The sequence below is a fragment of the Tympanuchus pallidicinctus genome, unplaced genomic scaffold, assembly GCF_026119805.1.
Source record: "Tympanuchus pallidicinctus isolate F22 unplaced genomic scaffold, pur_lepc_1.0 scaffold24, whole genome shotgun sequence".
Taxonomy (NCBI): domain Eukaryota; kingdom Metazoa; phylum Chordata; class Aves; order Galliformes; family Phasianidae; genus Tympanuchus; species Tympanuchus pallidicinctus.
In genome coordinates, this window is record NW_026294741.1 from 3,078,270 (window position 1) to 3,092,602 (window position 14,333).

Sequence of the window (14,333 nt, forward strand, 5' to 3'; positions counted from 1 at the left end):
CCGTGCCCAAGTCAGAGCAACTTCTGCTCTGGTTTTGTGCCTGATAATGCATCTTTTCCTTATCCACAGTGTTTGTTTAAACAACAGGGGCAAGGTGGTACGTGCTCAGGAACACAGGCAGACTGTTTGCCACTTACAGATTAAAGCCACTTTGCTGATTGCAGTCCTTGCACCCACCCTGCCTCCCAACCAGCTGCCATTCTACACAAACAGAGAAGCAGATGGTGCAGGACACATCATCACAGCTCTAATTCCTCTAAATGTAAAGCTTTAACTATAGCAATTAACCATATCACTGGACTGATTTTTTTTCCCTCATGTTGAACGCACACAAACTTCTAGAACTTGCACTAATCCTCTGCACCCCAAATAAAGCATGTCTGCATACATGCAAACACATGCTCAGAATCATCTGCTGCCAGCTCCTACAGAAATTGATCTGAGATATTCAGCCAGAGATGAGGAAGCAACACAGATGGCCCAGGCCATAACTGGTATTTGCTGCACAGTTCCTGCCAGCAGCCACCATTTTCAGTATCTACTGCGTGGAGGAATGTTTGCATGGGCAGTTTAACAGCTGAACATCAGGTCTGCAGAACGTGAGTGAGGGTGTGCATTTTGCACATTTAAGTTTTTACAAATATAATTAAGAAGGATTTAAAATTAACTCCCAACACAACTTTGGGAATCGAGAACAATAGCATTTTTCTGTCTCATTTACAAATAATGGAGAACTCATCCTAACAGGCTGTGATGCCAGTGATAAGCACCCACTCACTATTTAGGAAAGATTCTGCTCCCGAGGTACAGAAAGTCAGGTTCTCTCTGTGTGCCTCCATCACAGAAAATCTAAACTTTGTGTTTCACTTAGTCTTTTTCCTCATTAGCACTTCAGACAAAAATCCTGGAGGGGAAGTCTTTGTTCTTCTGAACAAGAAAACCAAAACACAAGATCTGGCAGGAATGATGCAGAAAATGTTATACTGAAAATAATACAGTGCCTTGATTAGTCAAGTATGACAATAGCTGTTTGTTTCCTCTTTTTGTTGTTTTGTTGGTTTTTTTTTTAAACCTCCAAGGCAATTTGGAGCGTGCTAAAATAACAAGGCATTGCATAGCCATGCATCTAGGGCACAGGACGACAGGTCTCACCTTCTGGGTCATCACGGATTACCAGGAGGCCGTTCCTGCAAACCACTTTCCCAGTAGAGGCATCGATAAATATCAGGGAAGGAATGTTGGAGACTCTGTACTTGTTCCACAGTTTCAGCTGTAACACAGAGGGAGGGGAGAAGAAGAGAAAAGAGAGATAAGCTTGGCGGCGTGACCAGGGAGACTTTGGGGCACAACCATCTTTTAGACAAGGGCTCGGAGATAAGCAAAGAAATGGAGTTGATGCAGGATGATGCTGGAGCCACTGCACGCTGCCTGCCTCCTGCTGCAGGCTTGAACAGGGATGCAGGTACAGGCTTCTCCTTCAAACACATCTGCCTCACTGCAAGTCAAAGGGGATAACACTTACCAGCCCTGTACTGTGCTTTGAGGGCTTTGCTTAGAAGATATGGTAAGCACAAATACTTTTAATGCCACTGCTCTAAAGCAATTTGTAATGCTTTCCTGGCTGCTTCCTCTTCTCCAATTTCGACGTTCATTAAATAAATTTAATAACCTCTGCCAAGACACAGCCATGCTGAAAACAAGGCCAACACACAGAAACACGATTCTGCTCTAACTGGGGCTTCCCAGTTTTGTTCCCACTGAATGGGTTTGGCATCAGCCTGGGGGCTGCACTGCACGCTGCCAGCCTGGCTGCAGTCCTCTGCCCACCCCAAACAAAAGCCCTGCAGGCTGGAACGGCCGCACACTGCACGTCCCAATGTAGATTTTGCTGTCTCCTGGCCAGTTTGCTTTGCAGCTGCTTCCCACAGCATTTGGGTCTATGCAGCACATTTAGGTTTCACTGTCACTACACTTAATGGTTTTTCCAACATAAAAGCTACCTGAGAGAGTTACAAGAACTAACAAGCTTTCAGTGTATTCAAAATCCTCTTGGCTCTGAAGGAAAGTGTTAACACAATCAAAGAAGACGCTACTGATTTCCATTTACCAGGATCTAGAGAAATATATGGTACTGTGCTTGGCCCACCAGCCCTGAATTTCAAATAGACACATTTCCTGGGATAAGCCAACTCATTCATAATGCTCATTCACAAACCAAATAGCTTTGGGCACATAGAAGGGTAAAAAGATACTAAATGCAAACCAGCCCCCTGCAGTGAGTGTGGTCAAACCACAGAAGGTAAAATCCAACTCTGTGAAGTTTAAAGGGTGGGGGAGAGCTCTTTATAAGGATCACAAGCACATAATAGGGTGCTGCAAACAACGAGGAAATTACAACTAGCAATTGGATAGTTCTCCTCAAAGAGTTGCTTACATTTCACTTCATTTCGCCAAGCCTTTTGTATATGGAAAGCAGCTCCCTTAGGGCACTGCAGTGTGTTGTAGCATTTTGGCTTGGCTGAAGGAGCCCAGCAGGCAGAATCAGCTCGCTGCCTCCAAGGAAGGGGGCAGGGGCAGCCAGAGCATGGGGTAAAAGCAAACCAAACCCACTCTGGCTGGGATGGACAGAGCACACACACCTGGCTGTTGGTCCCTGGTCTCCAGCTGACCTGGCAGCTCTTACCAAGCAACCATATGGGGTTTCTGAGGGTGCAGCAGCAGCAGCTGGGGCCCAAACCACCCCTTGAAGAAAGGCTGCTCAGCTATTGACACTGCCAGAGATGTCATTATACCACTGCTTGGCACGGATGAACAAACATCACTGCCTGTAGGATGACCTGAATCACGTTGCCATTTTAAGGCCAGTTATAAAAGCTTTGAATTGCAAATTAATGGTCCCAAAGCATTAACCATATTAATTTTGGTGCCTGTATCAGAAAGCACACGAGCGCACTGTTAACACTGGAGCAGTCTGATTTGATGGCCCTGCTGTGCATTGGGAAAGCTGATTGGAATCGAGAACTGCATGCTCTGAAGGATGACCACCAGGATTTATCACCATCCCCATGGAGGTGGCCATTCCCACAGGCTCAGCCTTCCGGAGCCCAATGGCTCCTTGTACTGCAAGTCAGACCCGAAGGGACGCAGCCTGGATGGGAAACGGGCTCAATCATTTTCTCATGTATTTAATGCTGGAATTCAAATACCCTCTAATTCTACCCCTGCACACACACTTCATGGAGGAGACCACTCTGTGTTACGTCTGAGGCACCTGCTGCCACCTCTGCTTCTGCCCTTGAATCAGAATGTTAAACATTTTGTTGGTAGCAGTCAATACCCTCACAGGATAACTAAAATACAGGGAGACACCAGAGGCACCCTGGCACTGTTTAGGTATCTTAAACAACGAAAATCCAGGGAGCCGGTCACTCCCCAGGCACAACACGGGCTGTCGGTGATGTGCAGAAAGGTGAGCCCAAGAGGAAAGAGGCAGCTGCTGTGCAGGTATCTGGGCAAAGACAGGCAGATGTGCAGCTCTCCAAAGGCCACGTGTCGGGCGAGGCGTGGGATGCAGAACGCAAATTACGACTGGCTCTGAAACCGCAGGAAGATCGGATGATAGCTCAGGCAGCAGAGCTGAGTGCTGCCTCAGCAACATTTAAAAGCTGTTTTTCCTGTCTTGAAGAGGATGACATAGAAATAACACACTCCACACTCGGAGGATTTGATCATCCATTTAAAGAGGGGATCTCTGCTCCGCTTCCCAACAGCTGTTGCAAATCTGTGGGATCAAGCCAAAGCTAACACAGATGTGGAAATAATCTACAGACTGAAATCAGCTGATCCTCTCCGAGCGCTCCTCACTCCCGATCACTGTGCACGCCTGCTGAATTCAACACTCAACCCCAAATTCCTGCTGGAAAAGGAGCCTCTCTTAAGATGCCATGTAGGCTGATTGGCTTTACAGAACCCGATCTGGCTCCTGTGCAGGTGGTTAAGTCAAGCAGCCCAGTGGAAAAAACAGAGTCACTGGATTCCACCAGTAACCTTATCCATAATGCAAAGCATCACCACGCCATGCTGGAGGAGCTGGAAACCACAGTCCTGGGGCTTCTCCGTGCCTCCATCCACAACCAGCTGCAAGAGACTTTAAAACCACCACTTATTACTTGAGGTTTGAGGGTCCTAACCATGTGGGACATGAGGAGGGATGTAACCAGCAGTGCTGTAACCAGCTCCTGTTACCCTCTGGCAGGTGACAGTGATCCCAGACCGCAGGCACTAGAGCAGCACAAAGTATCCACGTTGGTCACGAGCAGCTCTCCACACTAGTGCCACATCCCTCATCCCTGGAGGACTTGGAAACGTCACACCTTGAGGCATGCTGGAGTAATTTTTCCCAATAAAGGTGTCAAACCAGAGGTCTCCCCGCTAGCAAACGGCTGTTTTTTGTTCGCAGCAAAATGGCTGGAATCTGGCCGGGGCAGATGAAATCTCCTCCTGCTCAGTACACGCTGCTGGAAAAGGGAACTCCTTCTCCTAACAGCTGCAGGTCGCTATTTCTGGTTCTGCTGATTGATTTATCAGCCCTGGTCACATTAACTTACGAACATAAATTCTGAGCTGTAGCGGTTAACACTGGCAAAGATAAAACACAACTGTTAGCTCTGCAATATGGGGGGACTGGGATGCAGCCCTGCTTTCGCAGGAGGTTTGCTCACCAGTCCCCTGGTAGCTGCATTTTTCCACTGTTGTGCAAACTGGGACTGCAACAGATGCTGCACTTCCATCCTCCATAGCTTAAGGAGCTGCCTCCAGCCAGAAGTGGGAGCTTTCAGCGATACCTGCCTGTGCCAGAAGGCACGGAAAGATTAATTCTGTGTGTTTTGCAGCTCTTACAGCTCTCGTCATTTCTCGAAGATACCATAACTAATCCTGTTTGGATTTCCTCCTCTCCTCCCCAGACCTCACTCCAAAGCACATCAGTTCACAAACACGTGAACCAGGAGGACAAGCTGACCAACACACGCCATTCAAGGTGACTAAAGTTCCCGTGGCAAATGAGAATAACAACTAGGAAACCTGCAATGGCAGAGGGACAGTGGGGAGGCTGCAGCCCCTCGGAACCCACAGCACCCTCGTTCCCCACTGCCCTGCTCCCACGGCCCCGCGCTGCAGGGACCCTTCAGTCCTGGCTCGCTCTCCATGTTAAATCACAGCTTTTACAGCGTGCCTTAAAGGGTTTACAAGCACCAGGGGCCACCCAGGCTCTGCAAAGAGCAACAGACTGCAGAACAACAGGCAGCTCCCTCACCCCGTGGACTTAAATCCACTTAACGCCTGTCCCAGCGATTCAGGCTGAGCTCAGGAGAAGGCCTCCCCTTCCCTTCCAATCTGTAGGAAGGGGGCATGGTGAGGGAACAAAACTCAGCTGAGTATAGAAGGGAGAGTTTTGGGGCAGATGGTGTCTGCCAGGGTCTGATCTTGTCATACAGGAGACCAAACAAGTGGGCTTGAGATAAATTCATGGCTGTGGTGCTGCTGCTTCTCTCTAAAAGGAAATTAAAATCTAATTACAAAACACAATGGTGAGAGAGATGTTGTCTCCTCCATTAATAAAACGAGGAGAGAGGATTTGGAATTGCAGTCAACAAGATTGCTGTAAATGCAATTGTCTGCACTTCCCCCCGCTGGCTGCAGCCCAACTGCATGAGCCGTGCAAGCAAAAACCAAAACCAAAGCCCCAAAGGCTGAATGTCAGAGCTGCCCCTCTGCAAGCTGTGGGGCTGTCTCACATCTGAGACGGGCACCGCTGCATGCCTGCAGCTTTCGTTCCTCCCTGCTGCACACAAGGCCAAAAACTTCCACGGTAAAGCAGAAGGAATCCCTTTTGTTAGGGTTTTTTGACCAAGCCCCTGCCAGCAGAGGACTGGTCTGTATGGATTTCCGAGGAGCACAGTGGTCAAAATTCTTGACCAAGGAGGGGCTCAGCCAGCACAACCCTATGCTTCCCATTGCATCGTTTCCTCCATTTTCCTCTCTCTGACCACTCTTGGTTTCCAGCCACTGCCCCAGCACCACCATCACAGGGTTCTGCACGTGGCTGCTGCCCCCACCACCAGCCCCGTCCCACGGCCACGTGCAACCAAGCTTTGTTAAATCCCATCAGGATTTGCACGGAGGGTCCAGGTGGACCCTCTGTCACCCTGCTGTCCTTCATCAAGGTGAGAAAATTGTCTGTGCTCCCAATGAAGCGTCCCACTTACTGCAGTAATTCCAGGATTAAGCAGCCCTGGCGGCTGAGATCTGAGCATTTGCTGTTAGGGCAGAGCAGCATATGGCTGCCAGGCCCTGGTGCGCACACCAGACTCCGAGCGCAAGCTGCCTCATTTCCTCCTGACACACATTCAGGCTGACAGACTGGATCTTCCACAACCCACATCTGATATGAAAACATTTAATTTGAGCAGGACTTAAGAGAGGTTAACATGATCTATGGCAAGCAAAGCCTCAGGGCCTGCAGCCGCAGCCTGTCCTGTGTGCAGGCTTCAACAGCGGCTGCGCTCAGGGAGAGCAGAGCAAAGCAGCGCCTGCCTGAATGCCCACACAACAACCCAGCAGCTCACTTAGGGAGGATGCTGTGAGACAGGCTGCTCCTCGTACTTCACACACCAGGAGATATTCCTACAAGCATCCCCCCAAAATGGCTTTTTTCTTCACGCGCATGACTTTGTTTACTTTGTTTAACAGGAGATCTGTACCGAAGTACCTCCAGGTATTTTGTAAATGATCTTTTACTTTCCAGAGATCACGCGTTCTTTCTTTATCCACAGGAAAACAGAGGCTCAGAGCTCACCGAGAAACCCACAGCGCTGACGGGTTGCAGGACCCAGGAGGTCTGTCAGCATCTGAAACCCTCACACACATTTACTCACGGTCCAGCACACCCATCAGACAGCCACGTGCCAGGACTGCTTGCCGAAGGCTCTGATCTCAACCTTTCTGGTTGAGCTCTGTTCTGCCAGCTCTCTGTCATCCCATTTGCAGAGCTCTGGCAGTAAGGCAGCAGGACATGCACGCAAACAGCAGTAAGGATGGAGGGAGCTCAAACGTTTGTGAGAAAAAGTCAAGACACACGTAGAAGTGTATCATACACGGCCCCTATAAATTGTGCCCCCAGATGACGAGCACTAAGTAAGAAACAGCTATGTAAACATAAAGGTAATAAGAAAAAATAATAATTTCTCTCTCTCTGTGGGGAAGGGATATTTTTCCATCCGTCTGTAGGAAAGGGAAGGGGTGGGGTGGTCGGTTTGGGACATCAAATACAAGTTCAGAGTCTCTCCTGGTCCCAGGTCTCATCTGTCATCCGGAGCAGGCTGGCTGCCAGAGTTACCTCAACACTGCAGCATGGATTTCCTATCGGTCACGTTCACTTTTGCTGCTACCGTTCACTTGAAGGCAGCTGGTATCCAGCGCAGATAGTCATCGTGAGGTCAAATGCCCTGCAATCCCAGATCATCAAGAAAGAAAACACTTTTGAAAAGCCCAAAGTTTAGATAGAGTTCCCACCAAACACAAAAGCCTTTTAAATCGGCAGGGACACAGGGATTTTTTGCCGTTGTTTAATAAACACAATGAGGTATTGGTGTGGTTTCTGTTTTGTTTTCAGCACTTAATCCGAAAGGGAACTTTACACAATCAGATAAAAAAAAAACCAACACCGTTGCTGAGAAGACAATAGAGCATTTGTTGGTGCTGTAAGGAACCTGGGGCAGCCACAGCCTCAGGATGCCACGAGCTGCCCCAGGACACCCCACAGACTGGCAGCCTCCACCGCGCTGCTCCCACGCTCGCATGGCCTCCGAAGAATGAAGGTGCTACCAAAGCAAGGGAGGAGTATTTTGCTAGCATAGAATAACAGAATCATCTGAGCTGCGAGGGACTCTTAAAGGTCATCTAGACCCCTGCAATGAACAGGGACAACTACAATAAGATCAGGTTGTCCAGCTGTAGCATCTTCACCTACTCTAATATCTAGCCAAAGGGACAGATAAGTCATTTTTATACTTGTTTGCATTTAAAAATACATCTAATTTAGCTTTTTTCCAAGAAGTGTTATACCAAGAGTCTTAGCAGTATATGTATATCACAGGAGAATGATACAGTGCCTGAAATACAGCGTATACAGCCAACTCTTCAGATCTCAAAAAGAAAGGAGAAAGTTTACTGCAGCTTGGAGCTGGCATGCACCCACACAAAGTGCTGGTGACCCAACTTGCTGCCGCTTTGCCCAAATGTATTACTTTCTGCCTCTCTAATTAACAGCATCTAGAAAGTCAGAAGCTCTGCAGCGCTGAACTGGGTACAAATGAACAGCTTACAGTTATGTTAAGAAACAGCACTGTAAAATTACGAAGGCATCTACCTACTGTTGCTGACGTATGAAGAACAACCAGAAGATGGGAAACCTGCTCAATATGCAGCACCTTTTGGAATGAAATAGCTCATCCACAGCATCACTGGTGACACTTCATTGCACAAAGCCGCACTAAACAAAGCATTTGCATCACTGCAAATGTACACACTATTGAAAGCAAACAGGTTCCTGCAGGAGCTCCAGTGGTTCTGGGAGTGAATGATTACAGCACGCCGGGTCGAGCCACTGCAGTTGCATTCACTGCAGCCTCCCCAAGTAATTCACTTTGCAATGACTCTGATCTCAGTGTTCTTGAGTCGGCCAGCCCCATGTGCTGGAAGTGATCCCCTCCAGTGACAGCATGGGGCTACCTGGGGCTCAGCCATCACCTGAAGGCAGCAGCTGCTGCAGGATGCACTGTGCAGGCTTGCTGCACTCCCCTCTTCCTCCTCTGTCCCAAGCTGAAACCCAATCCTTCCTCAGAAAGGCTGCAGGTTGGAAATGTAAACCCGACAGGAGCCAAGCCAGTGACGTCTAAATACGAAAATGCAACCGCGAGGCCAGCATTAGTAATTAATCAACTGCACATGTTAAAAACCAGACTAGAATAACTCTAAACACAGCTCTGGCTAAACTAATACCAAAACAGCAGCAAAAGCCAGCGTACAGCAGAAAGAGAAACCCTTTCCTCACCTCACCTCTACAGGACAGGCTTGCCCATTAAACTCTCTATTCAAACTCTTCACAGAATTAGCTAAGAAAGTAGAAAGCAATGTAGAATGCAGAATGGGGCAGGAGTGCAGCTTTGCTTTGCAACACTCAGCAGTGTGGTTGGGACCACGATCTCACATCCATTGACAAGAGGTCAGGGCTGCCCTCGGGGCTGAAAACCTTCATTTTCAGCCTTAAGTGATGCTTTGAGATTGCTGAACCAATCGAAAAGAAGAAAAGGAACGATGATAAATCAGTTGCAAGGTCAGAAGCTCCAGCTCTATCCTGGCTCGAGTCATGAAGTCACGAGATAAATGGCTTCTTGGAGAAGCGAGTCCATCAGTCAGCGTGCAGACACAACATGGCATTTAGGACACCAACCCCCCACCGCCGACTCCACTGAGCAGCCTCCTTCTCCCCAGGCTGCTATTTTAAACAGAGACTGAGCACGGTGCAAAGGGAACCTGCCAGGAACGAGACGCCGCTGTCAGAAACCGATGACACCACGAATCCCACAGGGGCAGTTGAAATGTCAGATAAGATGCAGCGTATTCATTACCTCCTCCGACAGCCAGACCCAGCTGGAAACTGGAAGGAAAGATTTCAGCCTGCTCGGTGTGCCGCGACGCCGCTGAGCTCCGAACCCAAAGGGGATGAATGGTAGAGCACAGCCTTGTCTTTTTGGCACAATGAGGAGGATTCTGTATGAAGAAAGAGCCAAGTGTGTGTTCCTTTATGGAATGCCTAATGCTGCTGTGCACTGGCAGCAGCCTTCCTCAGATGTGGCTGTCTTTCAGCTGTTACTAAATTCAGAGGTTGTAAAATGCTTTGGGATGATAAAAATCACTCCAGAAACAGTTACTAAAACTATTTCCAGGAAATCGATCCATAGAGACAGCGAAAGAGAAAGTTTTGCACTTTCACAAAAGCTTCAACGGGAGAAATAATCGCAGCTAAAGGAAGTTTTGCTTCCTTGCCTTTTCAGCCACAAACAGGAGCTGCACAAGGGTTTGACTCAGAAAATGCAAACCACTGACATGAGACAAGCTGAAGCCTTGGGACAAACTGGGCACTCCCTGGAGGGTGTGCTTTTCCAGGAGCCTGACCCACATTTCACATAGCAAAAGGGAGTCTGCTGCAAAAGCAGCAGGAAAAACCCCTCCGAGGTCACCTGGAGCTGCAGCTGTCTGCTCAGCCAAGCTCCGGATTTGTTTGTATTTTTGCTTTCTTCTGTTGGTTTTTGTGATTACTGATTGTCCAGATAAAGATCCCAGGTTAACAAAATGCACACCGCAGGAACAGCATATTTATACACAAAAATAACACAAACCATCTTCAGAGCGTGTTTTGCTTTCTCGTCCTCTGCTCTAAACTAAACGTTAGAAAGCAGCGTGCTTGGAGTTGGAGGAGCTTTGGAAAATGCAGCAAATCTGCTGCTGGCATCCGAGCAGCTCCTACCAGGGCTCTGCCATGAAGTTCCAGGCTGGGCATTTCCATCCAGCCCTCAGTCAGAGCTGATTAGATGCAGCCACAGAGTCAAACTTTGACATATTCATCTCATTTGGCAGCTCCGCAGTTTGACTATTAGCTCCAAGCTTTTTCCCCTCTCCCTCCTTCTTGTTCAATTATCTTGCTTCATCTTTATTCCGTTTCCAGGAACACTTAGCAACAGGCTCTTGCAATCAGCCGCCAGCAGGCGAGGATCTGAGGAGCAGATTCAGCACTTACGATGACCTTTTACTACACTCATGCAAATTTTAAAGAAAGTATGTGAGCAATTTGCCTTTTAAGTATCCTCTGGTTACATTCTCCAGGAGTTAATTCTCCTTCTCTCTCTAGCGACATCGGAAACATCAGATTTTATGATTTTACACTAATGAGAACAAAATCTTTGGCTTATTTTCTGGAATTTTGTTCTGTCTGTATCTTGTGCAGCAATCAGACCTTGAGCAAGCATCAATTCCGTGAGGAACAAGGTGTGGGTCCTTCTCTTGCCCAATGGCTTTAACAGGCAGAAAATCAGAAACCTTCCCTCCAGGACATCCCAAGGAAAGTCCTGCAGCTGTGATCTCAGCCACTGACACTTCTCAGCCAAGGCAAGAGACGAAAGAGCAGGTCCAGGGGGTGATGGAAATCCTTACAGATCCACTGTAGAGATGCCAGGGGAGCTACATCCAAATCTGGGGACTTGGTGACCCTGAGGACGTCTCCATCTGAGAAATAATGCACTGGACACCACAAGGCTGGCAGCACTGCTACCGATGGGAAGCAGGGATACAGTCAACCTGCCTCTGGCAAATCCCACTGGCAAAGTGGCACAGAGCAGCCTTGGCAGCTGCTTTCCTGCACCAGCAGCTGCCCACAAAGGCTGTTCATGGACTTAAATCCCAAAAGCCTTCCTGCACTTTCCCTGCCTCTCAGTGATTTTCCCACACAAGTACAGCCTGCTTGGCAAGCTGCACGGAGGGGCACTGCTGCATTTCACCTTTCCTCCCTGAAATGAAATCTTTGAGTTAAATTCAAAAATTTCTGTATTTCTTGCAGTGACAAGAACCTGAAGGGAACAGGAACCTATAAAGAGAGGCAGCTCACTTCTTCCTGCTTCCTAAATGGTGCTTGTAAATGGGGAAATAATTTGCAGCGCTCTACTCCAATAAGAGAGGGAAGAAATGCTTGCAGATCCCCGATACTTCAGATAACCTTAGTGCAAACTACTTCTTTCCTTCTTTAAGAAAAGAAAAGTCTGAATAAGGATGTCATTGATCTGATTGCTGGGAACAGCATCTGGAACATCACTCTCTGCCTGAGACTGCAGAAGCTACATGAGAGTTCAAAGCAGTCCAAACTCCTGAACCAGATGCTGCTCACTCTCATAGAAATGCCTGCGGATCTGTGTGAAAATGATTAAGCAAAACTGCTCCCTCTTTTTTCAAATTTCTAACTCCAATCTGTTTTCTCTTAGAGGGCAGATGCTCATTACACACACAGCACATCAAAGGCCAGGAAGTTTAGGACAGTCGTCCCACCATGCACACCAGCACACATCCTGCTGGAGTTGCCCAAAGCTGCACTGTGCAATAGCCCTGCCCTGGCCCTTTGAGGAAGAAGAAATTCTCAAACCCAAGGGCTCATTATCCAGCAGCTGCTGCTCAATTTTCACCTCCAAGCACTGGCATGGCTGCAGAAGGAGCTCAGCAGGAGACCCCCAGATCTTGTATAGCTTCGCATCGAGCTCCAGCCCTCTGCAGTCCCACTGGGAACCCTGAGGACAAAGTGCTCTGGATGCATCACTGTTAAATCTGCCCTAATGCCAACCATCATCATCACAGCAGTGCAGTCAGAAGATTAAATGGGGTTGGGACCCCATTGTCATAAAACACCAATCTGTAACCAACAGGGACTACGAAACAGAGAAATACAGGTCAGGCATTTGGGAACAACCTGACGCTGGGATTTATGTACTCTCACAGGTAACCCCGCCATCAGTGAGACAGTCAGAAAGGTCTCTGTCCTGCCAAGGCTCAAACTCTGATTTCAACTCTGATTTTCAGAAAATAAACATCACCAAGAGGTCCCAGTGTGCCTTGTTTTGCCATGTGGCTTCGTCTGTCCTCTCAGGGACACTACAAAGGCAGGCAGCCAGAGGCTATTCCAACAGTGGCAACAACAGTAAAAAGCAGTAATGTGTTTCTATAGGGAATTCTCCTGACACTTCTCAGTCCAAGTCTTGCCATTACAGCCTCCCCAGGCAGCCCCATGCATTGGGTGCTGAGCATCATCCTGGGATGGGAAAGGCACTTCCCCCAGGATCCCTGCCCAGGCTTGCTGGGCCAAACAAGAGCGACCTGCATCTTCCCCAGCCTGCACCGACAGAGCCTGTGCCTTCCAATAAAGCATCTTCAGACACTCATTAACAAAATAACAACATTAAGAGAGCGTTACGCAAAGAGATCAGTGCCAGGAATCTCTCAATCATCTACAAGAGGCTTATCCAGGAGGCAGGACAGGGTGGACCTGCTTGCACAAGTAGCAGAACAACTTACCCAGAGCAGTGATAAGCACTGCTGATGGAACATGAGGCAGGTGAGAGCCAGCCTGCTCCCATCCCTCTGTGCTTCATCACGACACAGGATGCAAAATATTTCCCTGTTCTGTGAAATCTTGCATTAAAAAAAAAGAGCAAATTAAGACCCTGGAATCCTAAAGTCTAAACATGAACACAGCATTGCATCTTACTCAAAGCCTGCTTTGCCCTTTGTTTACCTTCAAACTCTACAGAATGGTGCTGGGATCTAAAACTCAGGTTTCCCAGATCTGAGCCAGCTTCTGCAGCCTGCTCAGGACATGACCTGGGGGGCACCAAACCTCATGCATTTAATCCCACACCTGACTCAAAGCCTTGCCCGAAGAGGTGAGAGGTGAGCGCCTGATCAAAGGCCTCATCCCCGGAGCCTGTCATTTATTTCAGTTCAAAGAGCTCAGCAAACTCAAGGCAATAAGTCACCAGCTCAGATATTTAAAGAGGAGTTTGGGGAAGGGAAGCAGGAAGCACAAAACTTGTTTGGGCCTGGAGCTACTTTGCTATTAAACAGCATCGTGCTTTTTTGGCAGGGCTCTGCAACAACTGTGCTCAGCCCATCAAAAGCAATTGAGCAGAACTGGAGTTCAGCCTGCAGCACCAGCAGTATCCAGGTCCTTGCATACCTCCTGGGCAAGGTTGTGCTCTGGTCCTGCAGCCTGGTGGCACCAAGAGATGGCTGTGACAGGGACTGGCAGGGACAGGCAGAGCTGCGAGAAGCCAGATCAAAGAGATGCTGAGTTGCAACTTCTTCCTAACAGCTACACGACAGCTGTGCAAACTTCTCTCTCCCTGGTAAATGCTGAAGAGGCACGAAAGATTTAGCTTTGCTGGTGGCATGGTTTGCAATAGAAATGGTTGTGTTATTTCAGCCTGAGAGGGTACATGCCTGGAAGAAAGGCTTGGGAACATCAGTTTCTGCTGTGCCCTCCTGCAATACGCAATGCACTGCCATCACAATTTAAACATCGAGGAAACAAGACTTGCCTCATTTTCACTGCAGTAAGCACAGGGCCAGGCATAAATTGTCTCTGGCTGCCTGAGGGGCCCCCGTTTTAGAGGAGCACAGCACTGGTGTATCCTGCTCTGCCTGACCTACCCCAAAACTCGAATAGGGAGCAGCTC

General features: G+C 48.4%; 1 protein-coding gene across 1 annotated transcript in view; it reads right to left on the bottom strand.

Annotated features, from left to right (window-relative positions):
• Positions 1–14,333, bottom strand: part of NXN (nucleoredoxin) — a 48,305-nt gene that overhangs the window by 15,018 nt on the left and 18,954 nt on the right. Inside the window, exon 2 of the mRNA XM_052688638.1 lies at positions 1,153–1,270. Coding sequence (XP_052544598.1) covers positions 1,153–1,270 — 118 coding nt within the window. The remainder of the gene's footprint in view (positions 1–1,152; positions 1,271–14,333) is intronic.